This window comes from Rhinolophus hipposideros (genome assembly GCF_964194185.1).
Source record: "Rhinolophus hipposideros genome assembly, chromosome: 19".
In the NCBI taxonomy this organism is placed as follows: Eukaryota; Metazoa; Chordata; class Mammalia; order Chiroptera; family Rhinolophidae; genus Rhinolophus; species Rhinolophus hipposideros.
Genome location: NC_138065.1, coordinates 34,710,113 through 34,732,727, shown reverse-complemented (window position 1 = coordinate 34,732,727; position 22,615 = coordinate 34,710,113). Strand labels below are relative to the sequence as shown.

Here is a 22,615-nt window from a genome sequence, read left to right as displayed (position 1 = left end):
TGTATTTTGCTTATGTCTTGACTCTGCTTAGCCTTATAGCCTTTAATGTACTAAGCTCTCCCTCTCCTTATCCCCAACTACCCTAAGACTGTTTCCTGAGGCAACCAACCCTTGGTTAGCTGTCCCTGATATCTCTAAAGTTTGGTACATGCCTGATGCATTATTGACTCTCAATAAGTATTTGTTACATTTGAGTTGGACTTTGGCTGGGTTCAAGAAACTTGTGGTTTATCTTGGTATCCAAACAGGGTAAGGCCTAGTGAAAAGTTCCAGGAAAGGCTGAGGTGTAATTTAACAATGATTGTTCAGTCACCCTCTTAAGATTTGTTCAGTCGAATGGCAGAAAGGGCCTTAGGAGTGAGCTAGGCCAACCCTCTCATTTCATAGAGCTCAGACTGCCCATGACCCATGCAACCTCCTAAAGGGTCATTTGTCTGCCCACCCCCACTCCCAGGGCTCCTGCCTTGGCACCTTTAAGTCTCTGTGGACGATGCCATTCTCATGGAGATATTTCACAGCTGACAGGACCTGCTGGATCACCAGGCTGGCATCCTTCTCTGTATACACACCCCGCTCCAGGATCCGGTCAAAGAGCTCCCCACCAGAAACACTGTGGGCACAAGGGCAAGTCCAGGAATTCAGCTCTTATTTCAGGTCAAAGGAATGTGAATGTGTTTGCTCTGTAGCCACGGAAACACAGCTGTGCTAAAATAGACAAGTACCCCTGGACTGTGTAGGGAGAACTAATCATCTAGCCTCAGAATACCTCCATCAGATGCCTGGAATGATATCACTAGGAAGTTGTTTCTTTGGGCCAATGATTGACCTCTCCCTGGAAATATCCTTTAAAATGCAAAATGCCCCTGGTTCGAGTTTCACAGGAAGCCAATAATCCCTTTCTCTGGACACATTTCTTATCTCCTTTCCTGGCTGAGGACCCAGGAAGCCATGAGGAAAGGGAAAAGTGAAATTCAAATCAGTCAAAGTAGGAAAGAGAAGGTGTGCAAATGAGACTAACTGTGCTGATGTCAGGCATTCTTTCCCCATTTTGGAAAATCGGCCTACCTAAAGTTGAAATTATGAGGTGGAGTTGTAGCGGTATTTGAGGCTCACCTGATATGGTATCTTAGGATTCAGGAGAGATTTAAGAACAAGTCTGACCCCCAGCTCTTGAATACCATCTACCTTATAGTTGCCAAGAAGTTTTCTAGTTAGTACTGGAACACATCAGTGGCAGTGAACTCACTGCCTCCTAAGACAGACAGATATTTTTACCAATTATGCTGAAACCAGACTCCCTGTAGTTTCTACAGCAGACACTAATTCCACCATTGGGCCCACTAAGGCCACACAACAAAAATCACATCCTTTCATATGAATCTTTTCAAGTAGCCACAGACAGTGAAACGCTCTCTCTCTTGAGGCCTTCCTTGGGATAAACATCCCAAACTACTTCAACCATGAGCCAGGGTTTCCAATCCCCTGCCCATGGTTCCATGACATTGGCTGTGGATATGCACATATGACAGGACCATACAGTAATAAGGGAATAGAATTTCTCCAATCAAAGTGCATATGATCCTATTCCTTTTGCTTCTGTCCTGAAGCTGTAGGCTCTGCTATAAGAGCTGGAGGCCCATGAGGAAGATACTCTCTGCATACACCTGTGAATTCCTGACTGGTGGTACCTGGGTCCTGCAGCTGATGCTCGAGGAGGCTGGTTCTTCAGTGATTTCTGAACCTGCCCACCTTCCTGCCTCTGCTTAGTCCTCTGAATGACTGTGTGCTCATCCTGTTGAATTGGCTTCATTCAGGGGCCACATGGTCCCTGCTCACTTGTTAGTGATGCTCTGGGGCCCCCCTCAACCTTACTCCCTTGACTGCTTGCTACCGCTATTCACTGGACCGCAGGTGAGCCCAGGAGTTAATAGGCTGCTAAGGCCTGAGTTAGCTCAATAAAGTTTCTGAGGAATCAGCCTGTCAGTCAAAAACATTGCATCTAGCTATGCTGAGACTGCAGAGTGATGTGTGTGTGTGTGTGTGTGTGTGTGTGTACTTTATAAATAGAAGTGCCTCTGAGACCAAGGCTGAGCCCTCAGGAGCACTGACCCACCCTACAGCAGTCACTCTCAGGCAGAACTCTTACTTGGATATGACAGTGATGTGGAGACCTTTCTAATGAGGCACCATTTCTGTCCTACACATGGACAGGCATACACACAATCACATCCTGTTTTTAACTTTGGGTGTCTCGCTTTTGAGAAAGTCTTTCTTTATGCTGAATCAAAATCTATCTACCCGTGGCTGCTACTCCCAGGGTAATTTTACCCTGGAGTGTTGTTACAACATTTACTATCCAGTGTGAGACATGACAGGTCAAAATGGAGTCAAGCCATGATGCCGGAGAAGGGTTCTGAAGCCCCCTGTTATACCGGACAGTATCCCTTCAATTGTGGGGAGGTCCAGAAAGTCTCAGGGGAAGGGTCTGGGGCAGCAGGGGAGGATGGATGGGTTGGGGTCACAGCTATTTGCCGACTGGTAGGAAATATTTTAACAACCGGTAAGGCTGTACTGGTATGTACCAACTCAATAATCAACCCAAGTTTTACCCCTCGATCCATGCAGAACATGTCACACCCAGAGGCATTCTGATATGAATAGGACTCTTGGCATTTCGAATCCTCTTGAACTAATTCTTCATTTTGTCTTTTCATCACCATCTTTCCCTCACCATCAGCCAGCCCCATGAGACGTCTGTGGAGGAAGCGGGTCACCTTTCACTTACAGCTGCATGACCAGGTAATAGTGAGTGGTACTCTCATAGATGTCCTCCAGGGTCACGATGTTTTCATGTTTGATCCTGGGGAAAAGTTAAGAGTCATCATGAAAGGTATGTAGTTTAGATTGTCCAGACAAAGAATATAGATGCAGCCCAATTGTATTCTTATTTCTGTTAGAGACTTTCAATGACAATGTTTAAGAAGAGAGGGTCCTGGTGAAGCCTTCCTAATAAGCAGGCAGTCACAGAGAAATCCCAGAGAAAAGAGTCCCAGAGTTGTGTTCAATTCATATTTTTGAGCAGTTAATCGATCATCCTGCCTTCAGGGAATAAATGTTTCATCGTTACTCCAGGGATCTCTTTCAAGTTGACCAAAAGAGAAAGTTAAAAGAACTGAGGAAGGCTAAGGGAGCAGTTACCATATCTGGGTGTTCTACAAAATGGGTATCCAGATCTCCTTTAGGAACATCGCATGAAGAAATACTATGATAGGAGGGATTTAGGTTAGTGAGGCCCCCCTCATGGGTAAAATGTTGCAAAATCATTGCAGCACTTAGATTTTGGTTAGCGAGGCCCCCTCATGGAAGAAGTGTTGCAATGTTATTGTTCTAAGACATGGTGAGAAGGCAGACGCTCATTTTGGATGTTTATTCTGTGAGATGCCTTAGATCAGTGACTCTCAATCAGGGGCTATTTTGTCCCTCAGGGGACATTTGGCAATATCTAGAGACATTTTTGATTGTCATGACTGGGGAGGAGAGAGATGTTATAGGCATTTAATGGGTAGAAGCAGGAATGCTGCTAAATGTCCTACATCCCAACACAATAAAGAATTATCTGGTCTAAAATGTCAATAGTGCTGAGGCTGAGAAACCCTGCCCTAGATGACCTTTGTCTGGGATTACTCAGAGGCTGAGGCAAACAGAGTAATTGTATTAGCTGATGGGCCTGGTCTTCCTGTCAGAAATTCTGGGCATGACTGTTCAGGAGGAAAATTTCTAGGAAGTTTTACTCACAACTCTGTAGCACAGCAGTTAAGAACTTAAACTCTAAGTCAATTGGGTCTGAGTTCAGATCCAGCTGAGGCATTTCCCAACTGGGGAACTTTGGCTGGCTTACTCAAATCTTCTAAGCCTCATTTTTCCTGTCTCTAAAGTACATCTCTCTCATAGGGGAATGTCAGTATTAAAAAAGAAATGTATGTCAAATGCTTAGTGCAAAGCCTGGGGAATACTAAACACATAATTAATAGTATCATTATCTTTAAGATATATTTTAAAATATAGACCTCTTGCAGTGGTTACCTAATGGATTCAACTATTTTCAATCTGAATTACCTTTCTGCCCCTCCTAGCTCCATAAAATTCTATTCATCCACCAAGATTCATCTTCTTTGAAAATGCACCTAATGATTCATATTCATAAAAACACACATGTAGGCAAAATGAATCCCTGTCTCCTCCAAACTCTGACTTCTGCTAGTATGGCGCACATTTAATGGGATTAGAGTTTATTGTGGGGACCTCTGTCTCTGCCCAGAAAATGTGAGCTCCGGAGAGTAAGGCATTTTGTCGGCTTCATCCTTGATGTCCTGACGCCTATTACACTTTTGGCATACCAGAGAGATTCCACAAGGATTTGTTGTGTTTTGATGATTTGTTAGTGTAGCCTCCATCGTGAAGCTTGGAGTGCTGAACCTACATTTGCTTTGGAACAAACTGAGGTTAATTTCCAAGTCTTATACTGCCTCCTTAATTATTGATTCTTCCTGGTGTTGGTCCTCAATTGATTTTTGTTTCTTTGAGTTAATTACGCTCTTGTCTATGTGCACAAACCAGCTCTGCTACCAGTTGGTTCACTAGTCAATTTGCTGCAAAAAAAAATCAGCCAAGACAGCTGGCTGGCTACACTTAGCTGATTGATCAAACTGACCCATTAGCTCAATCAAAGGGCACAATGCCTTTTGGTGTGGGAATCAAGCCCAAGTCCTTCTTGAAGGTATTTTGTGAAGGAAATGTGTGATCGCCTAGTTGTACCCGACCAACTCTAAGACCCACTCACTTTTTCAACACAGCGATCTCATTCTCCAGGCTGCTGTCCCGGAAGGCAGGTGACTTCTTGATGCACTTCAGGGCGAAGAGCTTCCCAGTCACCCTTTGCTTCACCAGGAAAACTTCTGAAAAAGCTCCTCTAAGTAGAGGACGCCAGGAGAAAAAAATTAGTACTGGCTGGCTAGACAACATTGCTGGAAGCAAAACCAAAGGGTCAATGAAGGAAGATGTGGCTGGTAATTAGTTGCCATTGTCATTGTGGGCACCTGATGAGCTGTATTGATGGCAGAACCTGTCTGGTATGCCATTGTGTCCTTTCTTTCACCCGCCAGGCGGGAAGAAAAGGAGTCATTACAGACTCAGGGACAGGGGGGTGGGGGTGGGGGTGGGGGGAGGTGTGCTATTTCCTGGAATTACAATTTGGGAAGGATTTTTCTATGGAAAGAATCCTCCACTTGGCAAACCCATTAAAGAGAGGCCACTGCAGAGTCAATTTACTTCTCTTCTCCCAACATGGCACAGTGCGGGACACTGGAGAGGCAGTTGGCGGTAGCACTGGGGGACAGGGCTCAGACACAGTGAGAGAGAAAAGACTTGTGTATCTGTTTTAGATGGTGGTAATCACCCTGAACCAATGATCAGAGGCAAGCGGGCCAAATACCCTCTCATTCAGTAGGATATGTGAGGACAAAAGACAGAAACCAGCAGTTCTGGGCAGGCTTCTGAAGACAGAGAGGATGAAACCCAGTAGCAACACAGGGTAGGATTCCATATTACAGGCTTCATGGTTTGAAGGGAGTCCTCTGGAGACCAGGCCAGAACAGCAGTAAGCTGGTGGGGGTACTGGAGCCTGATTGCCCATGTTAGAACCTCAGTTTTTTGGGGCAACAAGTCATGTAACTTCTATATGCCCAGTTTCTTCATCTGAAAAATGGGAATATCAATAGTATCTGACTCATACTGTTGTTTACAAGATTAAATGAGTTAATATATGTAAAGTGCATAAAAGTGTTCCTGATATCTACTAAACTATGTGTTAGATACTGTTATTATTATTACTATTACAAGTATTTCGATGCCATTAAGGAGGACACCTGGTAGTAATGAGAGGAGATAAAGTTTAAACGAGGAAAGAGCTGAGCCATCGTCTCCTCTGCAATGTGGGTATTCTAGAATGAAGGCCTAATAGCAATCGAGCTTGTGAAAGGACTTTGAGAATCTGTAATAGAAAATATGTGGTGTTTCCTGTTTCCCCCAGCTGTACTTGGAACAGAGTTAATCAGAGCTTTCAGAGATGGTCTAGTCATTCATTCATTCACTCATTCCTTCAATGAAGATTTATTGAGCGCCTACTGACTCTTAGACACTAGAGATAGAAAGATGTTTCTGTGCTTAAGGAGCCTGTATGCTAGTGAAAAACACAGACAAATAAGCAATTAATATTTGATTTGAAAAATATTATCAGCTATTAAATGAATGCTCGTTGAGCTGACAGAACCTCTCTGTGTTAGGCAGTGGGATTAGTGTTGGTCTAGCTTAGAATCTAGTATAAGAGATAGACACATACAGATAAGCAGGAGGTGTTATGAGACCACAGAAAATGGAGACTTAAGATATGGCCTCTGTCATAGATACAGAGAACATTTTAATGGTTGCCAGATGGGAGGGGGATTAGGGAGGTAAGTGAAAAAGCAGAAGGGATTATGAAGTACAAATTGGTTGTTATACAGTAGTTATGGGGATGTAGGGTGTAGCTTAAGGAATAAGTTGATAATGTTGTAATAACTATGTATGGTGTCAGATGGGTACTAGATCGGGTTGATAGATGGGAGGGAGTTTGGGGGGCAAGGTGAGAAAGGTGAAGGCAATAAGAAGTACAAATTGGTAGTTACAAAGTAGTCATGGGATGTAAAGTATAGGGAATATAGTCAGAAATATGGTAATAATCATGCATAGTGCCAGGTGGGTACTAGACTAGTCAGGGGGATCACTTCTTAAATTATATAAATGTCTAACCACTATGCTGTACACCTGAAATTAATGTAAATAATATTGAATGTCAACCGTAATTGAAAAATTTAAAAAGGGGGAAAAAAGGTGAAGGGGGATAAATAAATAATGAAGTTAAAAAAAAAGACAAGGTCACTGCTATGGTTGGGCAGGTTGTGCACTGTACAATTCCAGCATGTGCCATTCACCTTGGAGCCACTGCATATTTTCATATGATAATTATTACATTTCCCCCCAGCAGACAGCAGGCTAGGGAAAATGGAGCTTTTTCCTAATGTGTACAAAGTGACCACTTGGAATAGATGAGAACATAACTTATGGCTGTCTGACTTTTGAACACCCTGAGCTTAGTTTAAAGGAATGAATGAGCATTAGCCCAGTGGCGAAATAAAAACTAGAAAGCGTTGTTTTGGGTGGGGTCGGGGAAGAAGCATGAGAAAAAGCTGAAGAGCAGGTAGGGGTGGGGACTTCGTTTTCCTTATCTATACAATGAAGGAGTTGAACTACCTGGCTTTAAGGATTCCTTCCAGCTGTGACATTTTAGGATACACCTTCAGAGAAGTCCCTTTCACCTATACTTTTCGAAGGACTCATGGTGTCCTAATTTCAATGCTGACACCCACTCTGGGTCCTCTTGTGAAATGAGATCAAATGAAGGCCTTCCTGGGGTGCTATGCACACGGAAGTATGTGTCGGTGGCACCTGGTGTGGCCATTTGAAATGGTGTTATTGCTCTTCTGCCTCAGGCTGCTTTCTACAGTGTGTGGGGGGTAAGGTGGGAGGTGGTGGGGGGCAGGGACGGGGAGACGGATTAGATTTAATTGTGCCATCTGTCAGACTGGGGAGCAGAGAGCTTGTTTTGAGCAACCAAGGTTGTTTGGGTCAGAAGGTAGAACAGGCAGAGCCTTCAGAGCCAGGAGGGATTGCTGCAATAGAACTCCATTTGCGTTTCCTGCTCTCAATAGCTCTCCATTTTTGCTGGGAGCCTGGGTGGTGGAGGAAGTGGGGGGCAGGGACCAAGGGGTAAAAACGTCTTCTTGGGCAGTGAAAGGACGAAGGTGACTTGGGTGTCATACCCCGTGCTATGGACTAGCTTTGCCAGTGTCCATACAGTTGCCCTAGGGCTCTGGAGTGTGGGTGGTGTCTGGGTAGATTTAGCAAAAGCCTACTGTCTGTGAGGGGTTGTTCGGGAGAAGCTGAGGACTAGAGAGAAGAGGCTTTGGCAGAGGCTCCTAGTGCATCCTGATCTGGGGAGTCTGCTCTGCCTGACTGCTCCCCTCTCCACAGCACCTCCCCTTGGTAACCCCCTGAGGTCTGCAGCCTGGGGCCTCCTCCTCAGCACCACAGAGGTTTGCTCTGCCCTAACTTCTGCAACAGTGACTTGCCCCCTGTCTTGTCCTCTCAGCGGGATATGCTACAGCCCCCCAGAAACACTTAAAATGTAGATTCTTGGCTGCTGGGTCCTATCGTCCCAATCCCAGTTTAGTAGGCCTGGGACCAGAAATCTGCATTTTTCAAAAAATCACCAAGGCTGAAATAATAGGGAATTGCTATGAATTTTCTTGAGTGTGACAATGATATAGTGGATTTAGAAGAAAATTCCTTTATCCTTAGGAGATACAGACAGAAGCATTGATGTGTCACGAAGTTTGCAACCTATAGACAAATAGTTCTGTAAAGTGTGTGTGTGTGTGTGTGTGTGTGTGTGTGTGTGTATGTAACAAAGTGAAGTGTTAACAAGTGTTGAATTTAGCAGTTGGGTATGTTGGTGTATTTCACCTTTTCTTCACTTAAACATGTTCACAGTTACAAATTAGAGAGCTAAGCTCTGCAAGTGACTCGGATGTCCCCCTGGGTTTAGAAGCTGCTGTGACAGGTTTCACCGAGCTCCATGAGGGCAGTGTGTGTCTATCTTCTGACAGGCCTCGGCACAAGTCTGAGCAGACAGTGAATAAGCTCCTGTCAACCCAGGCTTCCTGCTTCCTCCTCTTGATTTTTGGGCTGCTTAGCAAATCATTCTGATTCACTCACGAGCCTTGTTCCTCCTGTGTTGCCAAAACGCCCTCTCTAGCCACCCCCGTCTTGGCAAAGGCCCTTGATGGAGGGCCAATGCTCTGATGACCAGCACCACCACTATGTGAGATCCTCCTGTGTGTGTAGAGCCTGACCCTTGCCTGGGCAGGGAGGGCCCAGAGGCCTGCTCTCAGGGCTGAACCTGGCTCCTCTCCATCTGTAGTGAGAGTGTGGCAGCTCTCACTGCCTGAGGTCATTGCCTACTAGCCAAGGCAGAGGGAGCTAAACTTAGCCGAGTTGGCTAAAGGGAATGTGTGCTTGCATAGCAGCCCACTAACTGCCCCTTCCTTCCCCGGGCCCCAGGTCCAATTAGCCCAGACTAATTAGCTGACCAGCTGGGGTTCTGAGGCGATGGGGCCGGTGGCCCGGAGCTGCTGCCAGCCTGCGTCAGAGACTGTGCCCTCCTGGAGGAGGGGTAGGACTAAGTGGAGTGGCAGCTCCAGACAAGCTGTCTCTGCTCTGCCAGCCGTGTAATCATTGTCAAGGGGCAGGCACAGACACCCCGGCGGCTGGTAGGAATTTGGGCTACAGCATGACTTTATTTTTCCAACACAACACATAAACATGGAGCAGAGAGGATGGTGGGGTGGGGGGTTGATTCAGGTGTGTGTAACGCACCAGCTCTCTGGGCCTCCAAAGAACCTTCTCTTCTGTCTATTGTAGATAGTGGGATTGACCTGGTCCCTTCAGGAGAAATGATGATGCTGGGTGAGGAAGCCCAGGAGAGTTCTAGGATCACTGAATCTCCAGAGGTGCTCCAGAATGTCTCTCTCCTATGATTAGAACTAACTGGTTGAGGCAGATGTGGAAGTAGGCAGGGGTCCCTGGGGGCGAGTCAGGTGGTCGAACTTGGGGGGAGGAGCTGGTATTTCCTGATGGCTCCATTGTATTGTGATCCTCTGTATTTCCCAGGGATATCTTCTCCTACTCTCGCCCCCAAAGCTCCTACTCCACCTCCCTAGTTCCCTTACAGCTACTGAGATGATATCACAGCAGCCTTACTCCCAGTTTTTCAGTCTCTGCTGGCTTGGAACAACTCCTTTCCAACTCCCCCCAGAAGGCAGCCCAGCCACCCCTTCAGTCTCTCAGCCCTGGACTTACGATCCCAGCACTTCCATGAAGATGAAGGTTTTCCGAATGTTGGTGGTCTGTTTCTTCCAGGAACTACAGTCATCTTCTTCCTTTCGACCCATCGCCTCCAGAGTTGAAGCTTCTGGGGATGCTTTGTTTAAGGAAGGCAAGAAAGGGACCCATCAGCTAATTTCTCAAATCAGATGAGAGCAAGTTGTAAAAAGAATAAAAAATACTCACGTCCTTCATGTAACAACTAGAAGGAAAGATGAGGAGCAAAACCTGGATAATTGGCAAAAATAAGACTATTCCTGCTTTTTAAATTACTACCACTTATTGAATGTCCATTACAGGCCCATTGTGCTTGCCACATGCTCAAGGAGTTTAGAGTCTGGTCTACAGTGGAAACTCAACTTTGTACATACCTACTTAAGGGAGGTAACGCAGACATGCATAGATTAACATGGGAATATCCACCTTGAGGAGATCTGAGCTGAGCCGAGGCATTTCCTACCTTACCAGGTGATGGCCAAGGTGTTTATTCCCATTACCAAGTCAGCCTGACTTCCTATTATCCCAGCTCTCCCGCCTCCCCCAATCATTTCTACTCCCACCTCTCTCCTACTGTGTTTCCCTGAAAACAAGGCCTAGCCGACAATCTAAAAAGACACAATGTGATACATCTTTTGGAACAAAAAGTCGTATAAGACCCGGTCTTATTTTCCTATAAGACTCGGTCTTATATAATACAGTATAAGACAGTACCTGTTATAGGTTAAATGAATGAATGGTAGATGAATGAGCATTGTTTCCTTTGTAACTCCCACCACATTTAGCACAGTGCTGGGAAAATCGTGATTCATTAAAATCTGAACTGAACCATGTCCTGATTTTGATATCAGATTTCTGGAATTACCATAGTCATTGGATAGTCAACACCTATGATGTGCCAGGTGCTGATGGGCAACACAGATGACGGCCCTTCCTTCCTGGGGCCCATAACAAGCAAGTAAACTAACATATGCATAGTGAGAAAGAGTGGGAAAACCATGGAAGAACAAACCCTGGGCTTGTCACAGAGACAAACAGAGCAGGTCTTCTTTAGACAGAAGTCAGAGGAGGCCTCTCTGAGCAGGTCATATTTAAGCTGAGATGGGAAGTTTGTGAAGGAGCCAGCACGAGTGTGTAAAGGAGCGCTTTGGCAGAAAAAATAAAACACAAAAATCCACAGGGACAGGAGGAACAGTGTGGGTCGAGCAAGGTGAACTCTGCATGGCATGCATGGCGTGGTAAGTCGGCAGGGAGAGGCAGGCACAGGAGAGAACATAGGCCTTATAGACACTGTTTTCTTCCCTGGTGAGACTGGAAGACTTGAAGGATTTTTAGCAAGGGAGTTAAATTACACCACTGAGGTTTTCAAGAGCTCATTTTAGCTACTCTGTGGAAATGGAGTAGAGGGGACAAGAGTTGATACATGGAAAATAGGTAGGAGTGGAATCCTACGAGAGGGATGATGGTGGCTTGGGAAGGAGAGAAGTAGGTGGACCCGGGATCTATTCTGGGGGTCCAGTTATCTACGATGCTATGTGATCTGCCTATGATGGGGTGAAAAGAATCTTGATTGACTCTCATGTTTGTGGTAGGCGCATCCCAGGTTGATGGTACCCTTTCTGAGGTCATGATTACTAGGGAGAAGCATGTTTTTGGGGTGTGGTTGGGTGGCTGGAGGGACTCTCTGTTCCTTTAGGTATGCTGCCCTAGATACCCCAGTTCCGTTAGATGGAGGACCACTGAATATCTGAGAGTAGTGAGTGAGACACATTTCAGCCAGCACCCTCTTCCCCAAACTCCTCGGACCTGACAGAGAAGTAGGAAAGTATATCTAATGGCTGCCCCTCTTAGGTAATACTCCTTCTTACCCATTAAAAAAAAAAATGTTAGTAGAATCCATGGGGTCTTGTAATATCTTCAGAACAAAGAGAAACTTTGTGCCTTCACAATTTAGCATTAGTTAAAGAGCATAGGTTTGGAGGTCAACCTGAATTCAAATCCTACGTCTGCTAGTTACTAGTTAAATGGCATTAAGTAGGTTGTTAACCCCTTTGAGTCTGTCAGCTTATGTGTAAAATAGAGACAAAGCCCCTTATGGTTATGGTGAAGAGTAGATGAAATAGTGTACCTAGAGACTTAGTATATTGTCTTACATGTATTAAACAGTTGTAACAGAGATACTTGGGGGATATTGAATTGGTGTCTTTTCATTCCTGGTAATCCCCATCTGGAGGACTCATGTCATAAAGTAGGTTCTGTAGTACAGAAGGAAACCTCTTCCACTTATGTCTATAACTGTGAGGCTTAGACCCTGGGAATAAGAAGAATGTGACACAAGTGATATCTATGCTAGAGAGGACAGGCACGGAAAGACTAATACTTTTGGCCAGAGTGGGTCCTGGGGAGGAGGTGGGGAGACAGATGGTGTAGTTGTTATAAGCACACATCTTTGCTAACAATCATCTAGAAATTGGGGAGGTTGGTGACATGGATGGGTGGGATTCCCAGGACTCTACTGGTAGGAGACTATAAGCCTAGAGGGAACTCTGATTGCAGCCACACCTAAGAGGGCAGAAAGTAAAGATGGGGCAGGCCTAGAGGGAGAAGCTGAGTGAGATGGTGTCACATGACCCGCAAAAGTTCCTCAGGGCCTGTGGGGGACTGGAGCCAGTTTGTACCAGCTCATGACAGCTGACTATGCACATCTCTTCGCAGCTCCATGCTTCATGGCCTCATGTTGTTAGCATAAAATCGGCCATGGTGGAGTATTTAAACCATGGAATCAGGGCATCTCTCCACTCCTCCCCCACACTCTAAGAACCAGACATTAAACATTTGCCAGCTCTCCTCTGCCCGTGGCCTTGGTGAGGGGATATATTGCTGCTAGAGGGAATGTCAGCTGGGGTCTGGCTGAAGAGATGGCTCCAATCGGGGCGTCTCAGTGGAAGCCAATGGCTGGGATCAGGGTCTTTAATGGAGGTTGTCAGCATGACGCTCCTTGGGCCAGATGGGACCAGTCATACCTCAGAGGTCACTAGTCAGCCCTAGTGAGATTCCAGGCGACTGACCTAAAGTCCCCGGTAAGTATGGGGCTCCTTCTCCCATACGACAACGTAGTCATGTAAGCACCCCATAACGTAAAATGCCACCTTGAACTAGAGCAGGAGGAGGAAAGGCCATGTCAAGCTGTGTGTTTTTCTGGAAGACACTGGGTCAGCAGAATGACACTATTTATGAAATCCGAGTTAGTATAATGGACAAATTCAAATGTAGAATTTCCCGTTTCCTTTTTGCTGACTGGTGGGATGAGATTTTATAGGAAATAAAGAAGCTATGTTTTCTTTGCACATTTTAGTACAGTGTATAAATTTGCAACCTGGCTGGATAATAATTGGTGGCCATTATTATGAAAAACCCATGTGAGAAACATTAAGAATTCCTTAGCATCTGATACAGCCAAATATAGACCTGGTGGCCTGGGCTTGTATCTTCAGGCCCATTTGTTAATTTTCTCCTTTTGGCAGGGTGGCAGCTCAAAGGAACCATAGCAATTCAGGACCCAGGCACTGGGCAGTGGACTTGCCAGCAATGTAATGGTGGCCTGACCCTGGACCTTGAGGGCACGGTCTACGAGGTGGAGACAAATGGACCCTGATTGGCTGAGACTGCTGTGAGGAAGATGGACTATTAGACTAGAGAGCTATCTTTAGTCAGATACCACTCTACAGATTCTTAGCCCCAAAGCTTCCACTTATCAGAGTTGGTGTCTGGGCTTGGACCAAATGCTTCTTACTGTGTAGATAGAATGTGGCTGAGAAGTCTCGAAGAATGTAGGGAATGAGGGCAAAAGGGTGGATGTTAAAAGGAGCCCAATCAACAGGGTCAGTTTGTGTGGTTCCTTCTCTTTCTCTCTCCTCCATAGAACAGGACTGCAGACACTGCTTTTCCTCTGTGGGGAGCCAATCAAAAGCCTTCTTCCCAGCTCAGGGCCCATCAGCTGGCTGTTCACCACTCCCCCTTCTGGAGCCCCCAAGGAATGACAGCCTGCTCTCCAGGAGGCTTCACCACCTCGTTAGCATATCTGTACTCACTGTTCCTTGTGTCTCATCTCTTAAATAGCTTAAAAACATAGTATTCTTAGCCTAAGCTAGGCTATAAGAACACATCTTTTCCGCCCACCCTTCCTCCCATACATTCAATCCTAACAATTTAGTTCCATCTTCGGAGCTCTGTGGAAAAGTCTGGGGCCCAGATCTGAACCCCTGCTTCATTCCCACCCCTCCTTGACCTCAGAGAAGCCTCAAGGTCCTTGCGTCCTGTGTGGTGGAGGTCTCACAGTGAGCTCTGAGACAGGCCCACGTTCTGAGGCTGCATCCTGCTTCTTTTCCTTAAACTCCTCCCCCTCCATTCCTGACATCTGTAATCTAGGTCCTTTCAGAGGAAAAGAAAACAAATTCTGAGAAGGGTGAAGCTCCGATATTGCTCTCATTTATTTCTAAAATACTCCCTACCTCTCTCTATTTCTGGCAATCACTTCTATTGGGCTTCAAAGCTCCACAATAGCCACTGTAGACTTTCTTCTCTGAGTGAGATTCAGAGATTCTGTGGATGTTGGCATTCGGGGCTGGTTCAGGCTCCTCACTCCTCAACAGGGCCAAACCCTCAAGACTATTCACAAAAAAATGGCTCCAGGCAAAGGAAATAACCTTATTATGTGGAACCACCTTTGAGTTGTGGAGGTAACATTCCTTCACTCAATAAGAATTTTTAACTACCTCCTGTATACCCACTGGACTAATGCAGAAATTTCTATGATATGAGGCTACCCTAGAAAGTGCTTACAATCAAGTTGGAAAGACCAAGCCAAGCTATATAAATAAACACCTAAGAACCCAGAGCAGTAGATGGCATGCTATGTGCTGTATCAGGGCCACAATGGTTCAGAGGTCCATCATTGGTTGACCGGAACACGAGTGCTTAAAGGACAGGAGCCATGCATTCCTTATCTTGGAATCTCTAGCGCCTGGTGCTGAGCCTGGGACATACTGAGGGTTTAGCCTGTATTTGTTAAGTGAGTGAATGGGGAGGAGAGTCCTGGGGGGGTTGGGGGGTGGCAAGTGTTGATCAGGTAAGGCTTTGTGGAGGAGTTGGACTTAAGATGGGTATTGAAAGGTGGGGGACGTATTCCTGATATTGCTGTAGAGAGAAATGCAGCCAGAAGCCCTGTGCCCTGGGAAGGGCAGGCAGGAGGGCATCCTTTCTTGGAGCTCTTGCTGTGAGACCCTGCCGAGGACAAAGCAGCAGAGAGGGCAGAATCGACCTGACTCCTTTGTCATCATCGTCTTCAGGGACAGACGATGTAGGACCTGGGATTGGCTCTGGGCTCAGTTCTTGGTCAGCAGAACTTCCATGGGCTACTGGAAGAGGCCTCCCCTGAGCATGCTATCCAGGGTCAGCCCCCCACGGTTACTCTCCAATGCGAGCCTGGGCCTGTATTCTGTGACACCTCTGAGCATCTGCAATTCTCCTGTTTGTTTGGTGGAGGTCATATCCTCACTAGAAAGCGACTCCATGTGGATAAAGACAGGGTCCATCTCGTTGTCTCCCTCGGGCCTAGCTCAGTGCTTGGCTCTAGCTAGAGTTCAGTTGTATATTTTTGGGTGGTCTTCCTGGTCTCTTGGAAATTTTCACAGCTGTGGAGGAGACTACAGAGGGGAAAGTATTTCCTGAAGGGCAGGCCATACAGATGTGGGGTGGAGCCTGCCTCTGTGTACAGCCCTTTCTGAGCTTCTGAGAATAGGCTGTGTGATCCCGGGTAGCGTCCAGCCTGGCTATTTATGAGGTATTGGTGAGAGAGCTTGGGCTGTGAGCCCAGAAGGCACGCACCCTTCACATGCTTCTTCCATGGGGCATCACTGTCCTTCTCTCCTTCCCAGGCTCCATTTGGTCACAGGAGCAGCACTAGCCCCAGACAGAACTCTACAGCAGGTGAAGTTCATTTTTAGTGGCCTCCTCCTCATCACCACCATACCCTGAAGGTGCCAGGCCACCTCATGACCCCACACTGCCCTGGACCTTCTCTCTGGACCCTCACACCAGCCTGCCCTCCTACTACTTATCAAAAGTTTCCTATTTTCAGTCACAGACACTTGGAACTCTGCACTGAGGTGCTTATTAAATGAACCAGCTGGGCTAATTGCTTAAAAATGTCACCCCTCCTGACAAGATGTCCCTGCATCTTGGGATCATCATGTTTTAATCCACAGGCATTCAATTCAATTCAGTTCAATTTAATTTAATTCAATTCATTCAAGTGTGTGTTTCCCAAACCCACACTCCAGTTCCTAAACTGGACACTAAGACCAGAGGAGATGGGACAGGGAAGGAGAGAATCGTCGAGTGACACCTATGCAACCTTCAACCCACAGATAATGGCTCTCGACCCCACCTACAGGGACAGCCAGGCTGCCTTGGCAGTGCTCTCACTTGGGGCATGGTGTGCAGGCCTCTGCGCCTTCCTGGAGGACCATATGTGGCTCTGTTACTCATTTCAGAGGAATCAGGCCACCCTGAGACTGCTTTGTGCTTCCACGGTTTTCTGTTTCTTGGGAGCATGACTCAGAAAGGCCCGTGGGTCTTGAAGGGAGGTTATCAGTCGGATCATCTGTCATGAGAATGTGCTCTCTGCCTCCAGGCTGGGGCACAGGAGTCATGACAGTACACAAATCACCTGGTTATAAAGGGGCTGAAAGGCTAACGCTGGGATATGTCCTTGCCCGGGTTCCACCAGTTCCTGGATTCAGGCCACACTAGAAAGAACTCAAGTTCTGGCTGCAGCCTTGGCTTGGCACCTAGGAGCTCTGCAGCCCCAGGCAGACCACTGTACATCTCTGGGCTTTCACTTCTCTCCTTAGTGAAAAGAAGAGATTGGACTAGATGAAGTTTCCCTGAAGTTTGTGTTTTAGAATATTTAGAACTGAGCCCAGAGCCAATCCCAGGTCCTACATCGTCTGTCCCTGAAGACGATGATGACAAAGGAGTCAGGTCGATTCTGCCCTCTCTGCCCCAGGAGTCTCTCTGAGCAAAGTGGATTTGCTGCCCTTTCTTGGGGAGCCACGAGCCACGTTAAGGGCCAAGGGCTTTGAGGACAATTAAAAACACCTGCTTAATGCTCTTTAACCCGGCAGCCCCCAAATTTACTAGACTGTCAAACCCTCTCTTTTCGTAATACCTCCTAGCATCCAGGGCACCTAGGGTTGCCCAGAGCTTACTTTGGAAAACGGAGACTAGGCCACCCCTGACGCTCTGTGAGTGTCTGTTTGTTGCAGCAATATATGAAATTTCCAGCAGCCTGCAGCCATCACTCACAGTCCTGCTTCCCTCACAGAGTCACCGGCATGCGGCTGGGTCTGTGTGTGCTGTCAGAACCTGTTTCCAGGTCACGGGCTGCAGCTCAAGTGGCTGTTCAGCTGGCCAGAGCCCAGGCCCGGGACCCTAAAGTTCCCTGGATATTCTGGCTGGACAGAACTGCCAAGGAACATGACTCTATCCCTAACCCTCCCACTAGTCCTGTACCTTAAAGGTCAGCTCTGCTTGCCAGTTTCTGTTCATAAAATCACTGAGGAAGGATGTTTTTCAATTGCCTCCTGCAGTTTATTTCAGGCTCAAACCCACATATTTAATCAGATTTCTCCTGCTGCAGTGACAAGCCAGAATTCATGTGTTACTTGAGGTTTACGTGTGCCTTTCATCTAGGAAATGAGGCACATTCTCTTGGGCTTCATCTGATGGCTGAGAGATCAACACTTAGGAGTCGCTAGAGAGATCAGGGTGTGCTATTTATTCTTAATGTGCTTCTAACCATGGTGGGCCTCAGTTTCCTCAGCTGCTGAGTGGGAATAATGATCTCTGTCTATTTCTCAGCATTCCTGTCGATGTCCAGTACATCAGTGGGCATGAAGGCATTCTGCAACCTCTGAAGTGCTTGCTGTGCATTGGGCCCCCACCATAGGCATGTGAATTAAATACCATGCACTGGGGGGAGAGAGAGAGGGAAACAAATAATTATTTAAATAGTGGTGAATTCAGGACAGGAGATGTGACTCTGCTGTTCCCTCAACTGGTCTCAGCTCCCACAGGCCTCTCACAGCGTGAGCATCTCCTCTTACTGTGATTTTAAAGTGTTTAAAAATATATACATTCTCATACATCATGGTCCTGAAATGCAAACCAACGACTTCATCTGGTACTCCACCAAGAAAACAGATCTGTTGCAACACTGTAGGAAGAAACCCTGCTGGTGGTTTTTCTTTTTTTTTCATGGGCCATCTGCTGATCTCCACTGGGGCACCTCTCTAAGGAGTTTTCAAGGGTAATAGTGGCGGCTGTGTGTCTGCCACACTCTGCCTTTAAGCTTAAGTCCCATGCAAGAGGTGCCTCCTTTGAATAAGCGTGGGCTGCTAACGATATAGCACACCAGCCAGGCACTCTACTGCGCCTTCCACAAGGTGAGAGGAGGCATGTCCACCCAGGGAGGGAGGAGGCCCAGAAGGCAGGACGCGCTGAGCTCAGGATGGTGGTGGCCAGAAGCCCTGCTGCACCAGCCTTCCCTCCGAGGACACAGGTTTGACAGGCATCACAGCCCCTGCCGCCCCAGGACCTCCACAGGGGGCCTTTGCTCTGGCAGCCGCCCAGCTCTGCCCCGGCCCCCTCGCCTTTGACCCTGGCTGCGCGCCTGCAGTTGTAGCGCCAGCACGCAGCCGGTTCCCAGACTCAGCCGCTCCCGCCGGTCTCATTCATCCTGCAGCTCATTCACTCCGCGGGCTCTGGCAGGCTACGGCTGGGCCCCATTCCTCGCAGGCACTCGCTGTGGCAATTTATTTCTGGCCGTGTGCGTGTGTGAGTGGGGGAAGGGCAGCGAGGGAGGCACTGGGCTCTTACAGGGGGATTCTTTTCAGTCCCAGCCAGAACTGCCCCAGGACTTACAGTACCACCTCCTGCAGGGGCCGACCACGAGGGTGGGGCCCTGTGCTAGGCACTTCACCTGCATTGTCTTCTTTCATGATAGGTATTATTAACCCGTTTTATAGCTGACGTACTGATGGGTAGAGAGGTTCAGCAAAATGCCCCAAATCAAACAGATGGTAAAGGACAGAACTGAGCTGGAGCCTAGCCCCTCAGAGGCCAACAGCAGCTGCCTTGTCCCCCCTCCAGGTAACCTGTTGCCTCCTTCCAGGTGTTGGTTGTCAGATGTCACTTACCTTCGCCCTTCCCCGCATCCTTAGGATGCTTTCATGCAATCCCAACACCTGACTGCTCCCCGCGAACACATGGCTCAGATGAGCTGGGAAAGGCTGCATCTCCGGATCTCTCAGATTTCTCAGCATTGAGGCTGGGGCCCAAATATCTACTGCCCGAGCCTCTCCCAGCTCCAGCTCAAACCTCTTCTCACTCTAACGTCCGGCTTCTTTCCCAAAGTTTTGCCTCCTCTTTCTAAAAAGTGCTCTTAATAACCAACCCCATCCATACATACACCATAGTAATCTCCAATATTGTGGAAAGGTCACTGATTATGTCAGAAGATCTGGGTTCAAATGCTGCTACCATCAAATGGATACTACCAGTATCCAGCTTTGTACCCTAGGCAAACCATTTAACTTCTTTGTGTCTCAGTGGTCTCATGTATACTAAGGGAGGAATAGTGCTTGCTCCACCAACCTGACAGGCTTGTCCTGAAGGTGATTAAATAAAAGCGTGTTATCAACTGAAAGTGTGGTCCCCATTACAGGTATTACTAAGCACTTTGTGTTATGGCCTGTTGGGTCTTATCTTTGGCCCTGGCTAAGCTTAGGGCAGTAGGATTGCTAGTGGCCAGGCTCTGTCTCCAGTCTCTGCTCTGGGAAAGATCATGTCCTTACCCAAGATGGAAACTGCTTGACTCTAGACCCATCTCAGTGATTTTCCTCACGATCAATTTATCTGGCTCCAGAGCAAGCAGTCGGCCAGCATGCACTGCAGCCGGACCAGCCCAAGCTCTGGCAGCACCTCCGGGAGCCCCAGGGTTAAGGTTTGTGCGTCAAAGTTACGCGTAGAGAAGGGGCCACAGTGTGGATAGGGGTGGGGGTGAATCCAGACCTCCTTTTACCATCTTTACCCTAGAGCTACACCTGGGAAGTTTAAAGACAGGAGGGGGACGAATGCATCCCTGGGGAAGGTGAAGGAGAGGTCTTGTGACTGGCCGAGTTCTGCATCCTAATACAGCCAGGAACCAGGAGCCGGGGCCTGTCCCTGAACCTGCCCTGCCCTGCTGTGGGGACTAAAGCTGGTCCTCCCTCCTTGGGTTTGCAAAGCCACAGGCTGTTTACAAACCTCCTTTTTGCCCACTGGCTATCCTAATCCTCACCACAACCCAGACAGGTAGGCAGAAGTGGCATTGCTCCATTTGACAGGTGGGGTTAGAGAGGTTAAGAAAGGAAGGCTAAACAGGAGGCAGGACTGCAGCATGCTGGAGGTCCTGACACCCTGCAGATGGACCGCCCCTCCCAGGTACGGAGCCCAGAGGATTGTCCCTGGAATGCAGACTGCACGAAGGCATTGCAGGAGGGGCATAGACAGATAGGTTGCTCCCCTTTTTCTGTCCATAAGTGCAAAAGGTGTCAACTGAAGCCAACTCTAAAGTGATGGCCAGATGGCTACCCAGGAGGTCCCACCGGACCCCCATTTAGACTTATTTTCCAAGGCAGCTACAACTTACCCTTGATACTACAAGAAATCAGGCAAGACAGGGACTGGGGTTGAAATAAACACCCAAGTTGCTCACAGAAGTGGCTCACTCCCTAGGAGCTACATGCCTCCCACCAAACAAGAAAACCTCCTCAAACCAGGAAAAGAAGCAGGTTCACCTTACCCAGGGACTCAGAAAGAATTCGCTCCTGGTGCTCCCGCTCCAGCTCCTACAGGTCTGTGAGGATTAGCTGCTCCAGCACTTTAACAATAAACCGAATTAAAGGGGAGGATTGCAGGGGTTTTCTTTCCCAGGACCGTAACCAGGCAGCCTTAAAGGGGAGGAAAAGTAGCTAGGTGGCTTGTATCTCTACTGCCTTTCCTCTGCTCTGCTTTTCCTCCCTCTGAGCAGCATTTAGTCTGATCCAGAAAAATGCGTTTGCAAAAGAGCCTCTTTATGCCTTGCGTGCGCGCATACGTGTGTGTGTAATTGTGTTTGTATTGATGTGTGTGATGGAAAAAGAGAGACAAAAAATAAAAAGCCAAAACAAGACATCAGGTTAGAGGTTTCCATGGTCTTGAATAGGTTAATAACAGAAAATCCAAGAAGCCTCCTAGGACTGCCTGGCTCAGTTTCCCTCCTAACCATTCCATTGCTCGGGTGTGTTGTCTAAAAACCTCTTCCTGAGCAGGAAGACATTACACTGGCTGAAGTGTAGAGACTGAAGAGCTCTCGGTATCCACCGGGCTTGTCCGTCTTTTACAGAGAAGTCCTTGGATGTCCCTCAGGGGCAGTTCTGCTGAATGGTTCCACCAAACATCTCTGATTTGTCTCCTCTCCTGTTTCTAGAAGCATAGCATTCTGATCCCAAACCTCCCATCCTCTTCTCATTCCTAACTCATTAGACCCTAGGAGACCTTCCTCTCCTGGAAACTCTGTTCCCTCTGCTCCTTCATACTCACCTCTCCTTCCTGCCTTTGACCCGGGCTCCATCTCAGCTTCTCGTTACTGCTCCTTCAGAGCCGGTTCCTTGAATCTCTCTGCCGTCTGCCCTCTTGCTTCTCCTTTTCTACTCTCCCCTTAATCTCAACATCCACTCACAGGGTCTTCACGTGAATGTCCCAAATCAACACCCCCATCTGGCTTGTCCACCATAATCTCAACATCCAAAGGTCCGTTTCCATCCAACAAACAAAACTGCACGTGTTATAGCCTCCTTCAAACCCACCAGCTAGGCTAAAGGGCTGTCACCTTCCCAAACTGTCGAGTTAGAGACCCAGGCCCTTTCTATGGCCGTGTTGGCTTTTGCATTGCCTTCCAAATCTAATCAGCTGTTACGCACTTTTGGTTGTCCCTTTGAATTGGCTTTGGAATTGTACCTTTTCAATTTATATGACTTATGTGTTTTTTGAATAAATAACACATTCATATGGGTCAGAACTCAGAACTCTATTAAAAGGCATACACTGAGGTGGCTCACCCCACATCACTCCCCATTTAGCCCTTCCCCCTATGCCCTTTATAGGTGGCCACTCTTATTAGTTTCTCATGTATCTCCTCAGTATTTCTTTATGTGGCTACAAGCAAATGAACATATATATATACCTTTCTTACACAAAAGGTGGTAAGTAAATGCTGCCTCTTTTGTATTTCATCTCTACAATCTTCATTCGGGCCCTCATCCTCTCTCTAGGGTACTATTGTGATAGGTTAGGCTCTAACTGGTCCCCAGGTGAGGTGATCCATGGGGAGAGTTAAAAGTGTCTCTGGAGAAGGCTTCTAGGTTGTACTCCTATGTCATCCATTAAAATGATGTATGGCCTTGAACAAGTGGCTTAATTTCTTTGTGCCTCGGTT

The 22,615-nt window shown here is 47.3% G+C and overlaps 1 protein-coding gene across 2 annotated transcripts in view; it reads right to left on the bottom strand.

The window, feature by feature from the left end:
• The window catches only part of CAMK1G (calcium/calmodulin dependent protein kinase IG), a 28,896-nt gene extending 7,717 nt beyond the window's left edge, over nucleotides 1-21,179 (bottom strand). Inside the window, exons 1-5 of one of the 2 annotated variants that reach the window (XM_081024812.1) lie at nucleotides 20,942-21,179; nucleotides 10,015-10,135; nucleotides 4,841-4,969; nucleotides 2,786-2,860; nucleotides 472-610 (exon numbers count right to left, since the gene is read on the bottom strand). In XM_081024812.1, coding sequence (XP_080880938.1) covers nucleotides 472-610; nucleotides 2,786-2,860; nucleotides 4,841-4,969; nucleotides 10,015-10,106 — 435 coding nt within the window. In that variant the 5' untranslated portion in view covers nucleotides 10,107-10,135; nucleotides 20,942-21,179. The remainder of the gene's footprint in view (nucleotides 1-471; nucleotides 611-2,785; nucleotides 2,861-4,840; nucleotides 4,970-10,014; nucleotides 10,136-20,941) is intronic. The other variant, XM_081024813.1, reaches the window with a different exon arrangement.
• Between the last annotated feature and the right edge of the window lie 1,436 nt (nucleotides 21,180-22,615).